This window comes from Microcaecilia unicolor, chromosome 9 (genome assembly GCF_901765095.1).
Source record: "Microcaecilia unicolor chromosome 9, aMicUni1.1, whole genome shotgun sequence".
In the NCBI taxonomy this organism is placed as follows: domain Eukaryota; kingdom Metazoa; phylum Chordata; class Amphibia; order Gymnophiona; family Siphonopidae; genus Microcaecilia; species Microcaecilia unicolor.
In genome coordinates this window covers 144,243,148-144,263,506 of record NC_044039.1, presented here as the reverse complement: position 1 = coordinate 144,263,506, position 20,359 = coordinate 144,243,148, and the positions used below count along the sequence as shown (strand labels likewise).

Sequence of the window (20,359 nt, the reverse complement as noted above, 5' to 3'; positions counted from 1 at the left end):
TTTTGTGGGTTTTTTTTCATAACTTGGGTATGCAACCTTGCATGCTAACAAATTGTACATACAGGTTTATAGAATTAGGGTCTGTTCTTTCCTCACTACAAGATCTCGTGGTGGTAGTGCAGTTCATCTTGTCAACTAACGTGTTTCAGTACAGGATGGGTAACTAGCCCATCCCCAATCCCCTCCTTTTTCCAGGCTAGGAACTGGCACCATCTAACATTGCATCCAGTGGTGGTGGTGATCTCATAAATGTTTATATTTACATCATTATAAGGCTGCTATCTATAAACTGCATACAAATGTTTTGTTTTTCTTTTACCCAGTGTTACAGTGGGTAATAGGCTGGTAAAACACCCTCAATTCCTAATGTGGCCGTGTAATTGTTGGGGTAGGGTGGACCAAAGAATCTTATCAGCCAGTGGTAGGGCTCAGAGTTTAAACGGCATCGTAGTGATATTACTTAAGTACGCAAATGTGGAATGCATTACCAGAGTGTGAAAACGATGCATGACCATCAAAACTTTAGGCGATCTTTAAAGACCTATCTGTTTTGCAATGCCTATCCTATTGATTCTACTTAAATGCCTCAACTCTACAATGCATCTATACATACATGGCAATGGACATTTTTATTTCTTACTAGTATAAAAGGCCCCTTTCGGTAGGCAATGAAACGGGGGCTAGCAAGGTAATCCCCCCCGCAGCGTCCTTCCAGCCTCCCCTGCCCCCCCCCTGCAGCCACTCATCTGGTCTCAGGGCCCCCTCCCCTCCAACCCTCCTCTGCCCCTGCAGCCACGCATGTGCAGCGGCCCTCCTCTCTCCCCTGCTCCCCCCGCAGCTACCCATGTCCAGCGACCCTCCTCTCCCCTGCCCCCCTGCAGCCACCCATGTCCAACGACCCTCCTCTCCTTGCCCCCCCTGTAGCCACCCATGTACAGCGACCCACCTCTCTCCCCTGCCCCCCCTGCAGCCACCCATGTCCAGCGACCCTCCTCTCCCCCTGCCCCCCCTGCAGCATCCCTTCTGTCTCTCCTGCCCCCTCCTGCAGCCATCCATGTCCAGCGACCCTCCCCTGCCCCCTCCAGCCACCCATGTCCAGACCCTACCCCCGGCGCATCACCCAAGCCCCTACCCCCCCCTCGGGCACATCAATCCCCTCGCCACCTGCAGCTGCCAATACTAACGCTGTCCGGCCGCTGCTGCGTCTCCTGTTGAGCAGCAGCGGCCGGTACAAAAAGAAAAAAGCCAATGCCAGATGGCTGTCTACGGAGCCGCATTTCAGGTTAAAAATCTTTTTTTGGCTTTTTTCTTTTTGTACCGGCCACTGCTGCTCCACAGGAGAAGCAGCAGAGGCCGGACAGCGTTAGTATTGGCGGCTGCAGGTGGCGAGGGAGTTGATGTGCCCGAGAGGGGGGGGGGGGGGGTTAGGGGCTTTGGTGATGCGCCGGGGGTAGGGTCTTGGGTGATGCGTCGAGGGGAGGGGCTTGGGTGCTGTGCTGGGACGGAGGGGCTTGGGTGTTGCGGCGAGGGGGGGCACTGAGCTGATTGGTAGGCAGGGGGAGGAGTAGGGAAACATGCTTCGTGTGTTTTCCTACTCCTCCCCCTGCCTGGCTCGCGGTTTTGCAGGGCAGGGGCTTGGGTGTTGCGCCGCGGGGGGGCACTGACAGCTGTTTCCCAGGCAGGGGGAGGAGTAGAGAAACACGCTCTGCGTGTTTCCCTACTCCTCCCCTTGCTTTGGAATCAGCTGTCAGTGATATCACTGACAGTGCATTCTAAACTGCTTAGCAGACCACCTCCGAGGGAGCCACGGTACCAGGCACATTAGAATGTTGGAGGTGAGAATTATTATATAGGATTTCCTTGTCCCTTATTGTACCTATTTACCCCTACCTTACCTGACCCTTTTTCTAATTGTATTTGTTTAATACCTACCGTGCTTGGCGTTCATCATTACGGTATTTTATAAGCCACATTGAGCCTGCTAATGTGTGGAAAAATGTGGGATACAAATGTTATAAATAAATATTATTACAAGATATTCTTCTTTACTTCTGCACATATATTTTGTGATTTTTCATCATAAGTGTTTTACCCTGAAGCAGATGATAGATCTGTCGAAACAGTGCCCTGTGTTGGATTCCATACATATCTGGTGCTGAAAAAAGTTACTTCAACCTACCATTCGCTGATGAGTTTCTTTGATTATTCACTCCTACTCTTTTATACTGGCTTTTGGACTACATATGGGGGTTTTCTTACCCTGATCTGTTGGTTGCTGTTTTGATGTGCCATGTAATTGTTGCACATTTACACTATACTAGAGTGCTGCCAGTGTTTGTGCAGCGCTGCGTATGCCTTGTAGCGCTATAGAAATGCTAAATAGTAGTAGTAGTAGCAGATATGGTTGTGATTATATGTGTCTTTGTAATTTTTTTTTAATCTTTGTTTTTCCAAGTCAGTCAGAACTGGAGTTGGGATGTGACTCTATGAGCCTTCATTTGCAAGACCCTGTCAGTATTTTCCCCCAATTTTAGATGACATTCTCCCCATCTCCAACTCACCTAATCTGATTGTTGCAGTTATCATCTTGGGCCTGGGGCTGTTCACCAGGTTTCTTCTGAAACCCTAGAAGTCATCCTTAAGTGATGATCAGGAATTCCTTGCTCTTCCACCTTTTTCCCTTGAGGACAGTGGAGCTCTGCCTTTATAGCGTCCCCAGGTGACCCAAACTGCAGAAGTCCTGACTTGGGAATTGAACTGAGGACCACCACCTACATGGCAGTGAGCCATCTCATATTTGTATACATTTAACAACTGTAATGACCATGGCTTAATTTGTAGATAAAAAGGAAGTGGAACTGTGTAGCTGGAGTAGGGAGCAAAAGCAACAAGAGAAGAGGGTCTGGATTAGGAAACAGTCTGATTTCTGCTCTACTCTAGGCTCACCCTTCTCTTCTCTAAAGGCTTCCTGAAAGGGAGGGGCAGGAGTTGAACATCCCTGTTGCCCTGAAGAATGAAAAGAATAGTAGAATTGCTTCCAGGTCATTCCCCCAGAAATTAAGTCCTGGTAATAAACTGTTTGTATTTAATGTTTAAAAATTCCTGTTTATCTGTGGGTTGTCTATTTATTAGCAGTCTTGCTGGTAAATTTCTCTAAACATGAGGAAACACACAATTACTTCTTTGCACAGTGCCAAACTACTAGCTTTCTCTTCCGTCTTCTCTTTCAGGGAAAGAAATATTTCAGCTTTGGGAAGATCCTTTTCAGCAACTCCACAGTTTTCATTAAGTGTAAGTGTCTTAAGCAGTGAATGGCATACAGCAGCATTGTAATGAGAATCGAATTACTATGATGGACACCAGTTTCAGCATATCATTTTGTTAATAAATGTAATGTGGTCTTAATCTCTGTGATGATTTCCTCTTAGTATCCCTCCTCATAAATGAAGTGGTAAGAGGCACAGAGGAACTTTTCCCTAGGGTGATTTTGATTAATATGAGATATTTAATCCCTCAAGTTCAACCAACTTCAGATAACCATATTTGAGTAAGTAACTGAAGTGATACAGAGGAAGAAAAACAAAAATACATGGGTGCCTTCAGCTTTTTTTTTTTCTTTCTTTTTATTTATTTATTTATTTATTTATAATTTAAATATAGTACAAGATACATTCTTGCTAAAGAAAAACAGATCATATAAATTCCAAGAATATACAATATCATCTCCTTTAAGAGAAAAAAGGAAAATACAATACTCTTTCTTAGACCACCAATATGAAAGTTGTGGGGGCGTTAGGAAAAATCTGGTGGAGTTCAATCTAAGATAACTTATTATAAACAAACAAAAGGCATGATTTACTCCTCATTATACATTCGTTAAATCAAGTTCTCTTAACATCAGAATCTATCTGGTAATTTTCTTCATTTCTAAAAAAACTTTCAGCTGTTCAGGTTCAAAAAACACATATTTTTTATCCAAATAGGTTATCATGCATTTACACGGGTAAGACAAGGTGAATCGTGCCCCCATATTTCGAGTATCTTCTCTAAATGAAAGAAAAGCTTTTCTTCTATCCTGTGAGGTTTTTACCACATCGGGGTATATCCATATTCTATCACCCAGGAAGACTTTTGTTAAGTTATTAAAGTAAAGTTTCATTATTGAGTTTAAATCCTGTTCAAAAACAAACGATACAAGTAATGTTCTTCTTTCAAGTATTTCAATTTCAGATCGTTCTAGAAGAGCAGTTAAATTCTGTATTGCCTGTGTTTCCTTCAGTCTCCCAGAATTTTTTGTAACAGGCAAATAATAAATTTTATTAACTGGAGGAAAAGACTCTGGAGAGTATTGAAGAATTTCAAGCAGGTACTTCTTAAATAATGTCATAGCATCCATTTCTATGGATCTTGGAAAATTCAACAAACGCAGGTTTAAGCGTCTATTATAATTTTCAAACTGCTCAATCTTACGATGGATCATTAATTTGTCTTTAGTAAGAACTTCTGTCTTCTGCTTTAGAGTGGAAAGATCTTGTTGTACTGCATTATTGTTTTCAACTGATTCTTTTTTGAAAGTTTCAAATGCATTTGTCAAAAAGTCCAGTTTACTCACCATTTGAGCAACTCAAGTAGTCAATGATTGCAAAACGTCCCAAATAGAGTCTAATGTTGCTGCCATGGGAGCTTCAAGCTCAACTTTGCTGGTGTCTCCGAGGGTTTCAGACCGAGCTCCGACGATAGGAGACCCCGTTGCGCCACTTTCGGACGTCTCGAGGGATTCTAGCCCACTTCTGAGTCCTGCAGGGCATGGCGGCGGGTTAACATCCGGCGAGGACAAAGTTGTTATTTCCTGTGAGGGAGAAACTCCACCATTTTCTCCCCCCGCGGGAATCAAACTCGAGCCGGTTTGACGAGGAGTGCTAGTGGCGAATCTGTCCATTGTCGTCTGGGTAAGGGCATTTTGAGGGTTTATTGTCGGTAAACCCTTAAGTACCCCCTTCCTCTTGGTGTGAGGCATGTTTTAAACATAAGAGAAAAAGAGAATACTTCTCAGTAAGAAAAATCTTATCCACCAGGGAAGATCTCAGCGACGTGACAGAGCATCCATCTAGTAATCCGCCATCTTGACACGCCCCCCAGCTTTTTATATTCCATGGAATATTGTTCTGTTTTTCAGGATGGTGATCAGTGCGCTCTCTTATCTAAATGCTTGGGAATACAACTACAGTTCAGCCAAAAAAGTCAACCAAGTAGTTTTAATTTTCAGTGACAAAATGAACAAAGACCTTTCATATCATGAAAATAGCTAATCGGATCCATTTATTTCATAATGATAATGAAAATACAGATATCTTCACAAGATATAGTACCATCACAGGTCTTAGTAAGTAACAACTTCCTTAGCGTCGGCAGTAGACCAGCCCAAAAACCTGTAGGTTGTCTCTATCAGTCAGCAGGTGTAGATATAGGGCAGAGCTCACAATTCTGTATTCTCTAAGGGCATATCTTTTAAAGAGGACACAATCAGAAGCCCTTTGGGCATATCTTCTAAAGAGGGAACAATCGGAAGCCCTTTTCATCTGACAGGGCTACTCAGGACCCCCCCCCCCTTCCACCAAATGTAGCAGGTTGGATCACATGGATGAAGAGTCTTTGGTCTCTGCAGTGCCTTCAGCTGGGGGCTCTGATTGCCCCTCCCCCATTAGTGTGTTGGGATTCATGTTTGAAAGACTCCCTTGAGGAAGGGCAACTTCCACCGAATGAGGAAGAAGAATCAACTTGAGTCAGGCCCTTTCACAAAGAAGAGCTTTCAGTCCTTATAGCCAAGTCCCTGGAAGTGCTTAAGATTGATTCACTCTTGCTTATGATGTTTCCAAATGACTGCTGGGACCTCCTGCAACAGATGCGGGTGGTAGGAGGGGCACAAAGGGTGGAGAGTGATTTGGGGGGGGGGGGGGGTCGGTTTTAGCTGAAAATGCGTTTGCATTTTTGGCTGGAACCCAACCCTGGATTTTGGGTCAGGTTTTAATCTGGTGCTGTCACGATTGTGACTGTTTTCCTTGACTGTGCTTGCCTCGCCCTTTGGTGGCCGGAGCTGGTGGCTGCCATGGACTGTCTTGCTGTTTTCCTTTACATTCCAGATTTTCTTTGTGGTCCAGTCCAGATATTCTAGCCCTCCAGACTTGGTTTGAAGTTTGGCAGCTAGCCTCAACCTTAGCTGCCTTGAGATTGCTGCAGTTGAGCCTCAGCTGCTGATGGGCTTTATTAACCACCTGGAAACTTTCTGCTTGGCCTTTGCAATGCCAAAGGTCCAGGTTGGTGTTTGTGCAGTTAGCACTTCTGCCTTGTCTTGCCTTGTTTCTTAGTTAGTGTTCCTAGTCTGTGTTTCTTGCCTGTTTAAGACCCTGTATCTTCTATCCTGTTCTAGCCAAGCTTGTGTTTGTATCCTGCCTGTTTGAGACCTTGTATCTTCTATACTGTTCAAGTCAAGCTTGTGTTTGTTCCCTGTCTGTTTGAGACCCTGTATCTTGTACCCTGTCTAGTCTAGCTTGTTTCTCCTCTCGGTCCAGTAAGTTGTAGGAGTATTTGCTGTGATCTCACCCACCCGGTGTGCACATGAGAGCACCTTTACAGCCAACATGGACGCTGCAACCTTTCACCTATATGTCTGACTACCAACTGTGCAGAAGTCAGCATTTCAGCTTGTAATAGATTTACTGAAGCCTGCACCACCTCCAAGGTCACTCTGTATCGGGGGAGAATGCATGTCCCTGAGAGAGAGAGAGCTTACGAGATAAGACGGACAATGGAAGCTTCATACAGATGCTGGGAGTACATGGTGGGATTATTTCTGATTGGCTCCCAGAAAACGGATGGGTCGGAGAAGCGGGAACAGAAGGAGAAGAAAGCTGGAGTTGGCGGGAAGAACGAGGAGGAAAGAACAGAAGAAAAGAAGAGGAGAGGACTTGCATTTCTGCAAGCACCTGATTTACCTGAGAGACTTACTGATAATACCTGGCAAAGCTTTTCCCCAGGTTACAGCTGTCTACAGGATCTATACTGAGTCTGTATCATCTGTTGCTGAGCAAGACAAGTGCATCACCTAAGCTCGTGGGACCTTGCTGAGACATTCAGCTGAGGTATCGGAAGGAACCTGATCTGGTGACCGGAATGGTGAGATCATAGCTTACTTCCTTCAAGCTGGGTTAGATAATTGGTCTGTGCTCGGACCCATCAGATGCGTGACGTCAGGATTTATGATCTCTACTCGCTGTTAGCCTAGTATAAGATTTGTGTGGTAATCATTAGGATCTCGGTATTGTGTTTATCTGTCATTACAGATTAGCCACTAGGATAATCATAGTTATTCTCTATATTTTTGGTATCATTGTGCATGCAATCAGGAATTGCTGATGCTATAAGCTGATAAGGATTTTTCTATATTTTTGTATATAACACTGTATAAATAAACTAATATATTCCATTGGTCTGTCCGTTATTTTCCATGTAGCGAATGTCGGGCGGAGGCCACACCCCCTAGACATAAGCGAGTACGTATGTAGGAATTGGCCTCTTACAAAATCTATATAACCACCTACAAAGTCCTGCCGGCCGCCCGTACCTAGGGGCTCAACCCATAGGGAACGGCGGTCAAGCGCAGGTGAAGTCCTGTTCCAGTCACGCTAGTTCCTGATTCCTGCTTGTGTTTCCTGGTCCCTGCCAAGCCAAGTCCATTCCGGTTCTGCTTATTTTATTTTTGTTTTTGTTACATTTGTTTCCCACTCATGGCAGGCTCAATGCGGCTTACATGGGGCAATGGAGGGTTAAGTGACTTGCCCAGAGTCACAAGGAGCTGCCTGTGCCTGAGGTGGGAATCGAACTCAGTTCCTCAGTTCCCCAGGACCAAAGTCCACCACCCTAACCACTAGGCCACTCCTCTACTCCTAGCCTAGCCTGCCTACAGCTTCTACTGGTTGGAGAGTTTTGCCTGCTGCTGCCACTCCTCGTCAGCAGCCCAGGGGCTCACGATTCCAGAATATCCTGGAGAACCTGACAGGTGCCTTTGAGTGGGCATGTTTTCAGCCTAGGCAGCCTTCCTTCTTAGGTGACAAGAAAGGAAGTGCTCAAGAAGGCTGTGCTGCATCTTCTTCCCAAAGATGGACTTCACTCTTCACAGATACTAATTGAAGGGTGATTCGCCCAATTCTTCAGTGGACTTAAGGCTATGCCCAACCAGTAGGTGCTAGACATAGGGCAACAAATGGAAGTTTTTCCCTCTCAGATTTTTTATTTTGGAGTCTCCATGCAGAGTGCCTCACAAAAATGTGGTGGTTTATGCTGCCTTGCAGAATCTGCTGAAACTAGGAGTATTAGTTCCTCTGCCCAAACAGGAGAAAAGGATTGGAGTGGTATTCCATCTGTTCTATCGTGCCCAAAAGAAGGGTCTTTCTGCCTGGTCCTAGATCTCAAGAAAGTGAAACTAGGGCTTTGAGTCCCACATTTCAGAGTGGGGACTCTGTACATGGTAATAGCGTTGGTATGTCCATGTGAGTTACCCCTTCTCTGGATCTCAATGAACCTTATTTCCACATTACAGTTTGGCTGCTGCCTCATTGAACATCCTTGAGATTCGCAATTCTAGGGCAGCATTTCCAGTTCAGGGTATTCCCTTCAGTCTAGCCACTGCACCTAGGACCTTTTTCGAAAGTAATGGTTGTGGTCACAGCCTTTCTCAGATTGCACAGTGCATGTGGACACTGGTAGAAGTGGCATGGTTGATTCACAGAGATCTATTAGCCTTCTCTGGGGGAAGGCTGTGTCATCTTAGACAATTCCATGGTGGTAGCCTACATCAGCCGACAAGAAGGGACTTTGAGTGTTCCTCTGGATCTGGAATCAAGATTCCCAGGGCCACTTGTCCAAACTGTTGGTGGCTCATATCCCTGGAAAGCAGACTCTATGGGTAGATTTTCTCAGCAAGCGCGTTCTGGACCCATAGAAACATTCATGATTGTAATTCAGCACTGGGTCCATCTTATTGGCCACAAAAAGAAATGCTAAGGTTCCCCAGTCTGTGAAGAGGAAGTTGAACAGAAGGTCTGGATTCCCTAACCTAACGTTGGCCTCAGGTGGCCGTTTTCTATTTACTAGAATTTAGTTATACCGTGCTAACTCAAGCAGTATCTAGGCAGTTTACAAAACTAATTACATACAGTGGCAGAGATGTAAGTAAACACTGAGACATCAAACACCGAGACATAGGACAATACAAAAGGGAGGGGAGGCATAGTACAAAAATCATAAATTTAAAACACTGTGGCATATGATAACAGAGGAACATTCGGGAAAGGCACCTTGCTTCAGGCTAGAAAGTGCTCCAGTGGAATATGCAAGGGTGTGGAGAGTGAGAAATGGTACTTGGACAGAGCTGTTTTTCTCTTTTTCCTCTTTTGGTGCTCCACATTTTGTCCTTTCTGCAGGAAGGCCTGAAGAAGGATTTAGCTTTGGTTTCAAGCTTCAGGTTGCCTCCCTTGCTGGTTTTCAAGGTTGGCTACAGAAATAATTCGTAGCTGCTTACCCTGAAGTGATTCTAATTTATTTTATTTTATATAGCGGAGTTTCTCGTCTTTGACCTCCCCCCATATCAACTTTGTCCAGAGTGGAATCTCAGTTTGGTTTTCAGGTCCTTACACAGCATGCTGTGTGCACTTCCTAAGGAGACCTGTGCTTAAGGATCTTGCCTAAAGACAGCCTTTTTTGGTGGCTGTTGTCTCTGCCAGGAGAGTATATTAAATTTGTGTGCTCTGTTTAAGGGATCCTTTTCTGGGTTTATGGTGGCAGGCGTTTCTATCAGCATGGTCCCTTCTTACGTGAGGTAGTTTTCTCCTATCTTAATCAACTGTTGTCTTCCATCATCTAGGGAAGACTATTGGGATAGTACAGATCCTTGTGGTATTTGGATGTCCACTCTGTCCTCATGAGAGATTTGGAAATTACCAATGAATTCAATTCTTCTGATAGGGTGTTTTGTCCTTTGTGGAGGCTCCAGGAAAGAAATGTTGACTTCTAAGGTGACTTTTGCACAGTGGATCAAGGAGACAATTGCTTTGGCATATATTCTTGTGGGGAAACAAGTTCCTTCTGTTTTGAAGGCCCACTCAGTGAGAGTTGTAGCTTCTTCTTGGGAACAGTTGAGTAGTTTCTCTAGCAAACATCTGCTGTGGTGCCACATGGTCTGTTTTGTATACTTTGCAGAGCACTAACAGATGTGGCAAGAGCAGAAGCCTCCTTTGGAGTGCCTGTTCTATTGATGGGGTTGTCTTGACACCTCTCAACTTGAGCACTTCTTTATTATGTCCCACAGGCTTTTGGACTGGTCTTATGCTGATGCTAGGGAAAGATTTCCTGTCCTTGATTACCTCCTTAGATGATGTAGGGTATTTCAATTCTCCTGTTTGGAGTTGTTTCCTCCTGATCATGACTTAACAAGGAAGAAGTAGAAACCCAGTTGAGATGGCTCTGTTTTTGAGGAATTAAGGAAAGATAGAATAGTATTTTGACTGAGATTAGACTGCTTTGCTAACCAAATACTGAGCTGCAGCCTGCACAGTGCCTTTTATAGGGCAGAACTTATAATTCTGTATTCTCCACATGCTGGTCAATGAATGCAACTCGCAGGTTTTTGGACCAGTATGATGTAACTCAAGGAAAGAAAATTAGCTAGTAAGACCTGATTTCTCGTTTATATTTAGGTGTTGTGAAGAAACACTGTGTTTTAAGCCTATAAAATGCATTGGATATTTTCCTGCATTGATTGTTATGAAATGTATTTTTCTTATTTGGCCAGCAGGTGGTGTTTCTTTTCTATAAGCTGTTACAGAAAACCTAGTGGGGTTTTTTGTCTTTAGTTTGACACAAACAGGAAGCAAGAAGCAGTATATATTTGAAATCTTGTTGACTGGGCTCTGATTGGCCCAGGAGCTCATCTCATATGGACTTTACTGGTGTTGAGTTCAGTCTTAGCCCTGCAGAAAAGAGACAGGTTTCTTTGCTGAGTAGCGGTGAATTATATGTCCTGACCTTCCCAGGTACTGTTTAGACAGCATACAGTTGTTTAGTTAGTGTTATAATTGATCCATATTTGTTACTTGTTATTGTTTACTATTTGCACTATTTTGCTCCATTGTTCAATTTTTTAGCTAATAAACAGTTTTGTTTGTTCGTTCTACCTGTCTGGACTGATAAAGAATCCTGGTGGTTTGTTTGTTGGGTCTGTGAGTAATTTCTGGGAATGAGGGACCACTGGGAATGTGACCCCTGTAACCTAGAAATCACTGGAGATAATTTGGGAGCGGGAGACTCACCCAGAGGCGGTTGTGACCCAGTCGGTAGGAGGAGGGTGCTAGTGTAGAGCACAAGCGGCAGGTGCAGGCGGACCTGAGCTGTGCTGGGGATTGACCCTCTAAGTGGCTGCGGAGTTACCCCAGGTGGGTGGGTATGCATTTCGTGACAGGTGTCTTATAAAAAAAAAACTGTGATTACCAGGTCTATTTCTACAGAGTTTTAGGAAGGGGGATATGATTGTCTTTTCCTGTTGGTAAAGGTGCCCTTTCTGTGCCCTACATACTCAGCTTATCCATGCAGGTAATCACAGAGCAAACACTGCCAATGCCATGTAGAAGGTAATGTACAAACAAGAAAACGTCTCCATGCACACAAGCTCATTTATAAGAATCTGTATTTTGCTAAGACTATACATTCCCCAAGCCAAAAGAGGAATGGGCCTGATTGTAGCTCTACAGGTATAATCTATTTCTGTCATAGACCTCCAGGATTACTTAAGTGTCATCAGATCCAGCTTACAGAAGGAATTGAAATATTAAGGTTAAAGGTCCAGAATCCGTTGCCATTGTTAAACTTGGATGGGCATTCTGACGTAGAAGAAATGAGTGAGAATCCATTGACGTTTGCGTGTGTGTGTGTGGGGGGGGGGGGGGGGGGGGGGGACTACATAGTTATCAAAAGAAGAGGAAGAAAAAAACCTCTTCAGAGAATTAGATCAACTAACAAGGAAAATCAAAGAAAGTACAGTGGAAAATACAAAGTGTTACTCCAGGAGCCTTTCTTTGATCAAAACCAGAGACATGAAGAGTTGAGGTGAACTGAAACTTAAGGATGAGTGATTGATAGTTGCAGTCCAGGACAGCAGGTTCTGGATAAGATGATTCACAGGAAGCATAGAAAAACTGGTACAACAGACATCTGTAGGTTCTGCAAGAAAGAGAGCTAGGAACAGTTACTTTTCTCATAACTGCAAAGTTCTAATGGCAGAAAACTTCTATACAGAAAGGCATAGTAAGGTGGCACGTTTCATCCATTGGAAACTTTGTGCATATTATGACATTAATGTAATGAAAAAGCAGTGGGATCATAACCCTAAGAGAATTATTGAGAATCAAGAGGTTATGATCACTTTGGGCATCCCCATACAGCCGATTAAAAAAAAAAAAAAAAAAAGCTGGATGCAAGAAAACCAGGCGTAACAGTGAAGGAGAAAACCACAAGAACTGCATTGATAATAGAGGTGCTATTGCCAAGCAAATTATTCTGTGACTTGTGTGGTAAGAGAGAAGAATCTCAAGTATCAACAAATGGAGCCCAAGAAAATGTTGTAGAAAATTTCCCATTATTTTGGGTGCCACAGTTTGATTAAAGTTTTCAAGCATACCTTGATAAGTTGCCTATATGCATTACATATTATGAACTCTATAAGGAAACTCTTGTTAGTACAATGCAAGGACTATGGTAAACATTGGTAGTAAATTAAGATCATAACTCCACATCTGCAAAACTAACCCATTTGGACACATTGGGCTGAGATTGAGACAGCAGGAGGCAGCTTGCATAAGTGCCTCGATAAGACACTGACCCCAGATGTTCAGTGCTGGGCTGTTTCTGGTGACTGGCATTGGATAACTGGGTTTTTTGTTTTGTTTTTTTGGCCGGCTCAGACGTAACCGGCTAAGTGAATATTCCGCTCGCTAGTTTATAGTGGCCAAAAGTAGGATCGCTATTTAGGCATTCCAATTTGGCCGCTAAACTTAGCTGACCAGTGCTTAAATATTTGCAGATAGCTAGCTATATCGTGCGATATAGACGGTTAGATGCTGTATGCTAACTCTGAATGTATAGTGGAGATAACTAAATAGTGCTCAGTATTGGCTGGATTGCCTCTAAAGAAATCCCTCATACTTTTGTAATAGTTATTCTTATTCAACGATATAAGAATATGCTTTTCTAAGTGTCAATCTCTAAACCCCTTATACCAGGGGTGGGCAACTTTTATACACAGAGAACCACAGGACTGTCCCTAGTGGGCCATAACATAATGTCTGAACCAGCAATGCATAAAGCTCCATAGACCACCTGTGATAAGAAAAAATTTAACTAAAAATTATGGCAACAAACTGCTGGAGTGGTTATTCTGAAAACATTTGCAAAATCAGTATTTAAAATCACCAAAACTCTTGCTAAGGACGTTTTCTGTACTTTCCATGTTCTTGCAAGTTGCATAAAATTCAATGGCAGGCCAGATTCAGGCTGCAGGTTACCCATTCCTGCTTTATACCATTCCTTTATTGACAGCAGTTTTATGCCACCAAACAGGAGAGAGAGATTTGAGCTCAAACTTGCAAAGGATAATGTTGCACCTTCTGGTAGAGTGATCATGCAGCTCCTGCTGATGTAACTGAGTCAGTAGGAGGTGGTCAAGTTCTTCTTTCAGATGTTGCCCTTTTCTGGTTGGGTAAGCGTATGGGTTCTGTTGATGTGACCAGGTCAGTAAGAGAGGGTTGTGATCTCCTTCAGAACACAGGGCCCTCCTTACTTTAAAAAGTCTCTGGAAATGCATTATAACAGCAGCTGTTATCAAAGTTCCAGAAAAAGAGCTTAGCCTTTTGCTTTTTTTTTTTCCTCTTTATATCGGGCTAACCCCAGAAGGTACACATAGCTCAGTCAATCCTTGCCCTCTGACTACTTTGGTCTGCTTTTCCAATGTTCCCTTAGATTTTAATTCCATTTAAAGTCTACAGTCTAAGGTTGAAAACATTCTTTAAATAAACTGAAAATAATCTCTAAAAACAAATAAAATATCACTCGCAGCTGCCTAGGCCATAGTTTTCAGTTCTATGGCTCTCAAAGCAAAATGGCTGCACTCTAGCAGCACCCATCACTAACCTTCTTTATTTCTTCTTTAATGTTTGTACTTAAACTTGGATGCACAAGTTTCATACAATTGGCACCTTCAAGTGAAGTTCACAGCGACATCTATGCTTTTAACATTTGAAAACACCATGTCTTTCAAAAAAAAAACATCAGGTTCTTGAATTGAATTAAGATGACAGGAATTGTGCTATTGTATCTAACATGTTGCTTGTATTAGATAATTCCATGTGTGATTTATATGACGAATGTGTAGGAGGCATTCTGTATGTTTAATATACAGTATGTTGTTACCCGCCTAGAACAATTGGATTGTGCGGAATATAAACTTTTAAAAAAATGAATAAAATATAAGGAGGTGAAGTTCTGCCCACTTGCTTTTTTGGTGAAATCCTCCCACTATGAACTTTCCTAGAGCTGAGCAGCAAATAAAAAAACTTCAGTCAACAATTCCCTAAGGCCCCAATGCTCAAAACTCTGGTGCGGTACAGAACAGTTCCGAAAATAGCACCTAAAAATAACTTCCTCATCTTCGAAGCAAATAGTATGCAAATGATATGCGCGCTATTAGCTTTGAGCATGAGGATGTAAAGTGGCAGGATTGTGCTAGGGGCATGTGCAAAGCTCTTGTGCTTGTGCCTAACCCAACTGGGGGAGAGAGCAGCACAGCAAAGGTAGAGAACCGATCTGAGTGAAAGTGAGGGGCAGTGGAACGGGAGCTGGAGCCTGCAGCAGCCTATGTGACCTCACTTCCCCTATCCCATTGACCCCACCACCCATGTATACGAACTAGCTGGCCGCCAGTTGCAGTCTACTGCTTCTGTACCCATCTCCATAGATGGATTTTTAACGGTTCCTGTACTCCTCTCACACGGCCTTCCTGCAGCCCCCTTACATTTCTGCAGCACGATTGCCATGGGGGGAGAGGATTCCCTTGCCTCACGTTACCGCAGCATTTCACTGGCTACATGTGGGAAGGAAGGGGACCTCCACCCTATCACCTTGCTGGATGTGAGTAACGCCTGCTCCGAGGTGGCATACGTTTTTGTGCAGTAGTGCACCCTTCTGGGGCACTGTTTTCTGTGCAAGAGAGGGAATGCAATTTAATCCTATTTGCATGTGATTAGCATTGATCCATGGCGAACTCTTGTATTTCACGATAAGGACCTTCTGATCATATTGCACTGGCAAACTTGGTGCTAGTAGCCTCTAGTGCCCATGTTTGCTTCTGAGCATTGGGGCATGAGAGAGAAATACAGCTCTCACCAACTCCCTTCAGTTATCAGTGTCTTACCTCCTTTGAAGAGATGTATTCTGGGACCAACTCATAAGTCTCCATTGTCTCAAGTTCAGAACAAAGCTTTTAATTCCATCAGGAGTGGTTGCCTTCTACACTGCTCTTCTGAATCCCATTCTGACTGCTTTTGAACTCCTCCCCTTTCCTTCTTCTAGGGAATAATCTCAGAGTTATTATCTTCCCATCATTGGTGGCTGGGGCTAGGTACTGCATTTCCCAGCCTTCCTATATAAGTTGCCCGTAGGACTGAGTAAGCCTGAGCCTGCACTGCTCTCCTCTGGGTTGAGCTTGCTTTTCTCATTGAATATACCTAGGTCTATCCCTTCCCCTGCAGCTCCTAGAATCCTGGGATCTGTTTCAATACCAATACCAGGAGTGGAGAGTAGTGTACTGGTTAGTGCTGCGGGCTTTGATCTGGTGAATTGGGTTCGATTCCTACTGCAGCTCCTTGTGACTTGGGGCAAGTCACTTCATCTTCCAAGTCCCATTCCCTTTCTTTTACATCTCTTGTATGTTGCTATATCTCCATATCTGAGTCCAAACAAACACAGTATTACAAAGTTCACATAAATTTCCAACAATATCTCATTAAAGTCAAAAAGAAGAGCCTCATTTAAGGATGGTTAGCAATTAGTCTTAAGCTTTTTACGAAAAGTAAAATAGTTCAAACATATTCTAATACCCAAAGGTAGAAGATTCCATTTAGAAATCACAAAGAAAGGAAACATAGAGCCAGCCAATCTGGAAAATCTTACACCTTTAGTATGTAAAAGATGTAAAACCTTCAAGGACTGTAACTGGGAAGAAGATCTAGAGAAAGGTCCACAGACTGTTTGCCACAAGTTCGGATGTGAGTTCATAATAGCCAGAAAAAATAGAAACAGATTAAACAAGATTCTCTTGACCCGGGAGCCAATGCAGTTTAATCATATAAAGAGAAATACTATCAAATTTTTTAAGCCTAAAAATCAATCTAGCTGAAGTTTCATTCATTTTAAGTATTTATATACCACTTAGACCTAAGCGGTTTATAGTTTAATTTTACAGGTACTAGGTATGTCCCTAGTGGGCTCACAGTCGTAAGTTCCTCAGAGGTTTCACAGAAAAACCTGAGTAAAGGACGTTACAATAATCAAGTTGTCAATACTAGCATCTGAACTAGTTGCCTAAAAGCCGATTGATGAAAAAATGACCTTACCAGTCTCGATCGTCTCAGCTTGAACATTTGCTCTTTTCCAAAGCAAGTATACTTGTGGTTCAGAGATTAGTCGTGAATCAAGGACCACCCCCAGAACCATAGATTTATCTTCAACTGGAAATGTGTTATCCCCAGAGAATATAAGTTGCTTGGATGTAACAATTCCAGGTCCTTTAAATCAAAGCACCTTGGTTTATTTGAATTCAATTTTAACATGTTTTTCAAGGCTCAACATTGGACCCTTTCTATACAAAACGACACCCTAACAACAATATCTTTCAGCTTATCAAATACAAGTAATACCATTAAAATGTCTGCATAGAACAACAATAATTCTTCAGATCCAGCTAAAGTTCCCAAGTAAGCCATGAAAAAATTAAATAATGGTGACGGGAACCCTGTGGAACACCAGAACTCAAACCAATATTTGGAACAAGTTATTCTAGCACTCGGAATAACTGCGATGAGGTAAAATCTCCTGAAACCATTTGAAAATAGGCCCTACAATGCCTACATCACTCAGTTAGTAAGACATGATGCACTGCATTAAATTCAGATGATATTGTTAAATTGGTGGCGTGTAGCCTCTTTTCCTAGACTTAATTGATTTTTAACATAGGCTTCTTCCCCCAGTGTTTTTGAGTTGAGGTTTGTTCAGGGAAGGCTTTTTGTATCTCTCTGTCCCTGAGAATTCATACCAGGGCTCTAACAGCTAATTTTGGGGATACGAGTTCTTTGGCATCAGGATTCCCTGCCCCTCGCCTCCCAGGATTGGGCCTGTGATTCTTGGGATGCCTGAGGGAATATCTGACTTCTTCTCTTATCCCTCACATGATTCCTGTATTTATCTAAGGGTTTGGTCCAAGCTTCTGGGACCACAAGGGGAATACCTGATTTCCTTCTCCCCCAAAACTGCCTCCTGTGATGTACCCAATGGAGCGCTAGTGATTGGAACTCCTTTTGGAATTTTTTCATTCTGGGTTTCTATGAAGAACTGCACTTAATACATATTTTTTAAATTGATAAGACACAGCATTCTAAACTAACTTGAAATTCGCCTAAGTCCAAGAAGGCACCTATTTTGGGGCTATTTTGTACAAACACATAGGTGCCTATCTATATAAAATAGCCTTATAAAACTGCAACAATCATGAGTAAGTGCAGTAATGTACATTACACTTGCTTAGAAGTTGGTGTAAAGTTGCATGTGTATTTTACATCACTCGTGCTCAACTTAGGTTCCTCCTCCAAACACACCTAAACTTAGATCACACATAAAAGTAGACATGAACATTCTTCATATCTACAATATATGTACATAACCTCTGGAGTAATTTTATAAAAGCCCTTTTCCATGAGTATCTGTGAAAACAAGCTTTTTTGTTTTTGTTCTTTTTTTTATTTTTATAAAATTATATCACTCGTGTCCCACACTGAATACCAGAGAGACCCCCAGTAAGACCCAGGGTAGGGAGTGAGAGTCTTTGTCTAGGGGAGAGGTGGCTAGTGGGGGAGGGGGGGTGCTAATGAATACCGTGTGTGTGGAGGGGTGCAGTTAGAGGGTTCTACTAACTTGTGCACCTATCTACCTTCCCCTTCAGGCAGGTCTGCAAGTATATTATCCTTTATAAAATGGAGAATACATATGTAGATCTATTTATTTTATAACACCTCCTTTCTGTGATACAATTAAAGTGGTTTACATATTGCATTCAGGCACTTTCTCTGTCCCTAGTGGGCTCACAATCTAATTTTTATACCTGGGGCAATGGAGGGTTAAGTGACTTGCCCAGGATCACAGGAGCTGCACTGGAAATCAAACCTAGTTCCCTGGGTTCTTAGCCCACTGCACAAACCATTAGGATAAACTTCTACTCCATTATAAGCCCACTCACAACACACCACCTTAAAAGCTGTACATGGTGTGGATCTCTACATGTAAATGGCAGCTTTCTAAAATTGCTATTTGTATATGTGCAATCTGCACATGTAAAAACTGCTATTTACATGTAGAGATGCTCCTAATAAGCCCATAGATATTACATCAAATCCATAGGCGTAGTTTGACTGTTTCATTTGGGGGGGCAAAAAATGGGCGGAGCATATTAGCATATTTGCATATATACATATGCAAATGAATATGCTAATATGGCGGAAGGAAATGAAATTTACAGGCAAAATATCACAGATGCACATTTCAAAAAGCTGACACATTTCAATTAATAAATTATGAATAAAATAAACTTTTATTTACCTTTGTTGTCTGATCATGTAGTTTTTCTATTCGCTTTGATCCCAGTGTCTTCTGTTTTATGCAGTGTCTTCTTTCCAGTAGGCTTCCCTCTGCTCCCCACCCTCCCAGTCCCATCCATCTCTTGCTCCTTCCCTCTGCTCCCCACCCCTCCCAGTCCCATCCATCTTCTGTTCCTTCCCTCTGCTCACCATCCCTCCCGTCCCATCCATCTTCTGCTCCTTCCCTCTGCTGTGCCTGACCTCTCCCAATCCCATCCATCTCCTGGTCCATCCCTCTGCTCCCCACCCCTCGCAGTCCCATCCATCTCTTGCTCCTTCCCTCTGCTCACCTCCTTTCCCAGTCCAATCCAATTCCTGGTCCTTCCCTCTGCTCCCCACCCACCCCTCCCAGTCCCATCCATCTCTTGCTCCTTCCCTCTGCTCCCCACCCCTCCACCTCCTGCTCCTTCCCCTGCTCCCCACCCACCCCTCCCAGTCCCATCCATCTCCTGCTCCTTCCCTCTGCTCACCTCCTTTCCCAGTCCAATCCAATTCCTGGTCCTTCCCTCTGCTCCCCACCCACCCCTCCCAGTCCCATCCATCTCTTGCTCCTTCCCTCTGCTGTGCCTGACCTCTCCCAATCCCATCCATCTGCTTCCCACCCTCCCAGTCCCATCCATCTCCTGCTCCTTCACTCTGCTTCCCACCCTCCCAGTCCCATCCAATTCCTGGTCCTTCCCTCTGCTCCCCACCCACCCCTCCCAGTCCCATCCATCTCTTGCTCCTTCCCACCCTCCCAGTCCCATCCATCTCTTACTCCTTCCCTCTGCTTCCCACCCTCCCAGTCCCATCCATCTCTTACTCCTTCCCTCTGCTCCCCAACCACCCCTCCCAGTCCCATCCATCTCTTGCTCCTTCCCACCCTCCCAGTCCCATCCATCTCTTACTCCTTCCCTCTGCTCTCCACCCTCCCAGTCCCCCTCATCTTCCCTCTTCTGCCCCCCCCCCCCCCCCCCCCCCCCCGCGAGGTCCAGGATCGTGACTCCGTTTACCCCCTCTCTCCCTCCCTCCCTCCGGCGCAGGCAGCAGTCTTCTTCAACCTTTCTGTGCTCCTGGCAGCGGTAGCGACGTATACACGCTGCCTTCGGTCTGCCCCGGAAGCCTTCTCTTCAAGTTCCTGTTCCCACCTATGCGGGAACAGGAACTTGAAGAGAAGGCTTCGGGGCAGAGCTGAAGGTAGCGTGTACGTCGCTACCGCTGCCAGGAACAAGAAAGGCTTAGAGAAGATTGGTGCTGCCTGCGCCGGGAGGGTAGGAAGAGAGGGGGTAGATAGACACGCTCGTCTCCGTCCGCTTCGCTGCTTCCCTGCCCTCTCTGTCTGCGTCCCGCCCGAAAGGAAATGACATCAGAGG

The 20,359-nt window shown here is 43.9% G+C and overlaps 1 protein-coding gene across 1 annotated transcript in view; it reads left to right on the top strand.

Moving 5' to 3' along the window:
• Nucleotides 1-20,359, top strand: part of TMEM87A (transmembrane protein 87A) — a 107,834-nt gene that overhangs the window by 14,985 nt on the left and 72,490 nt on the right. Inside the window, 1 exon segment of the mRNA XM_030214515.1 lies at nt 3,231-3,291. Coding sequence (XP_030070375.1) covers nt 3,231-3,291 — 61 coding nt within the window.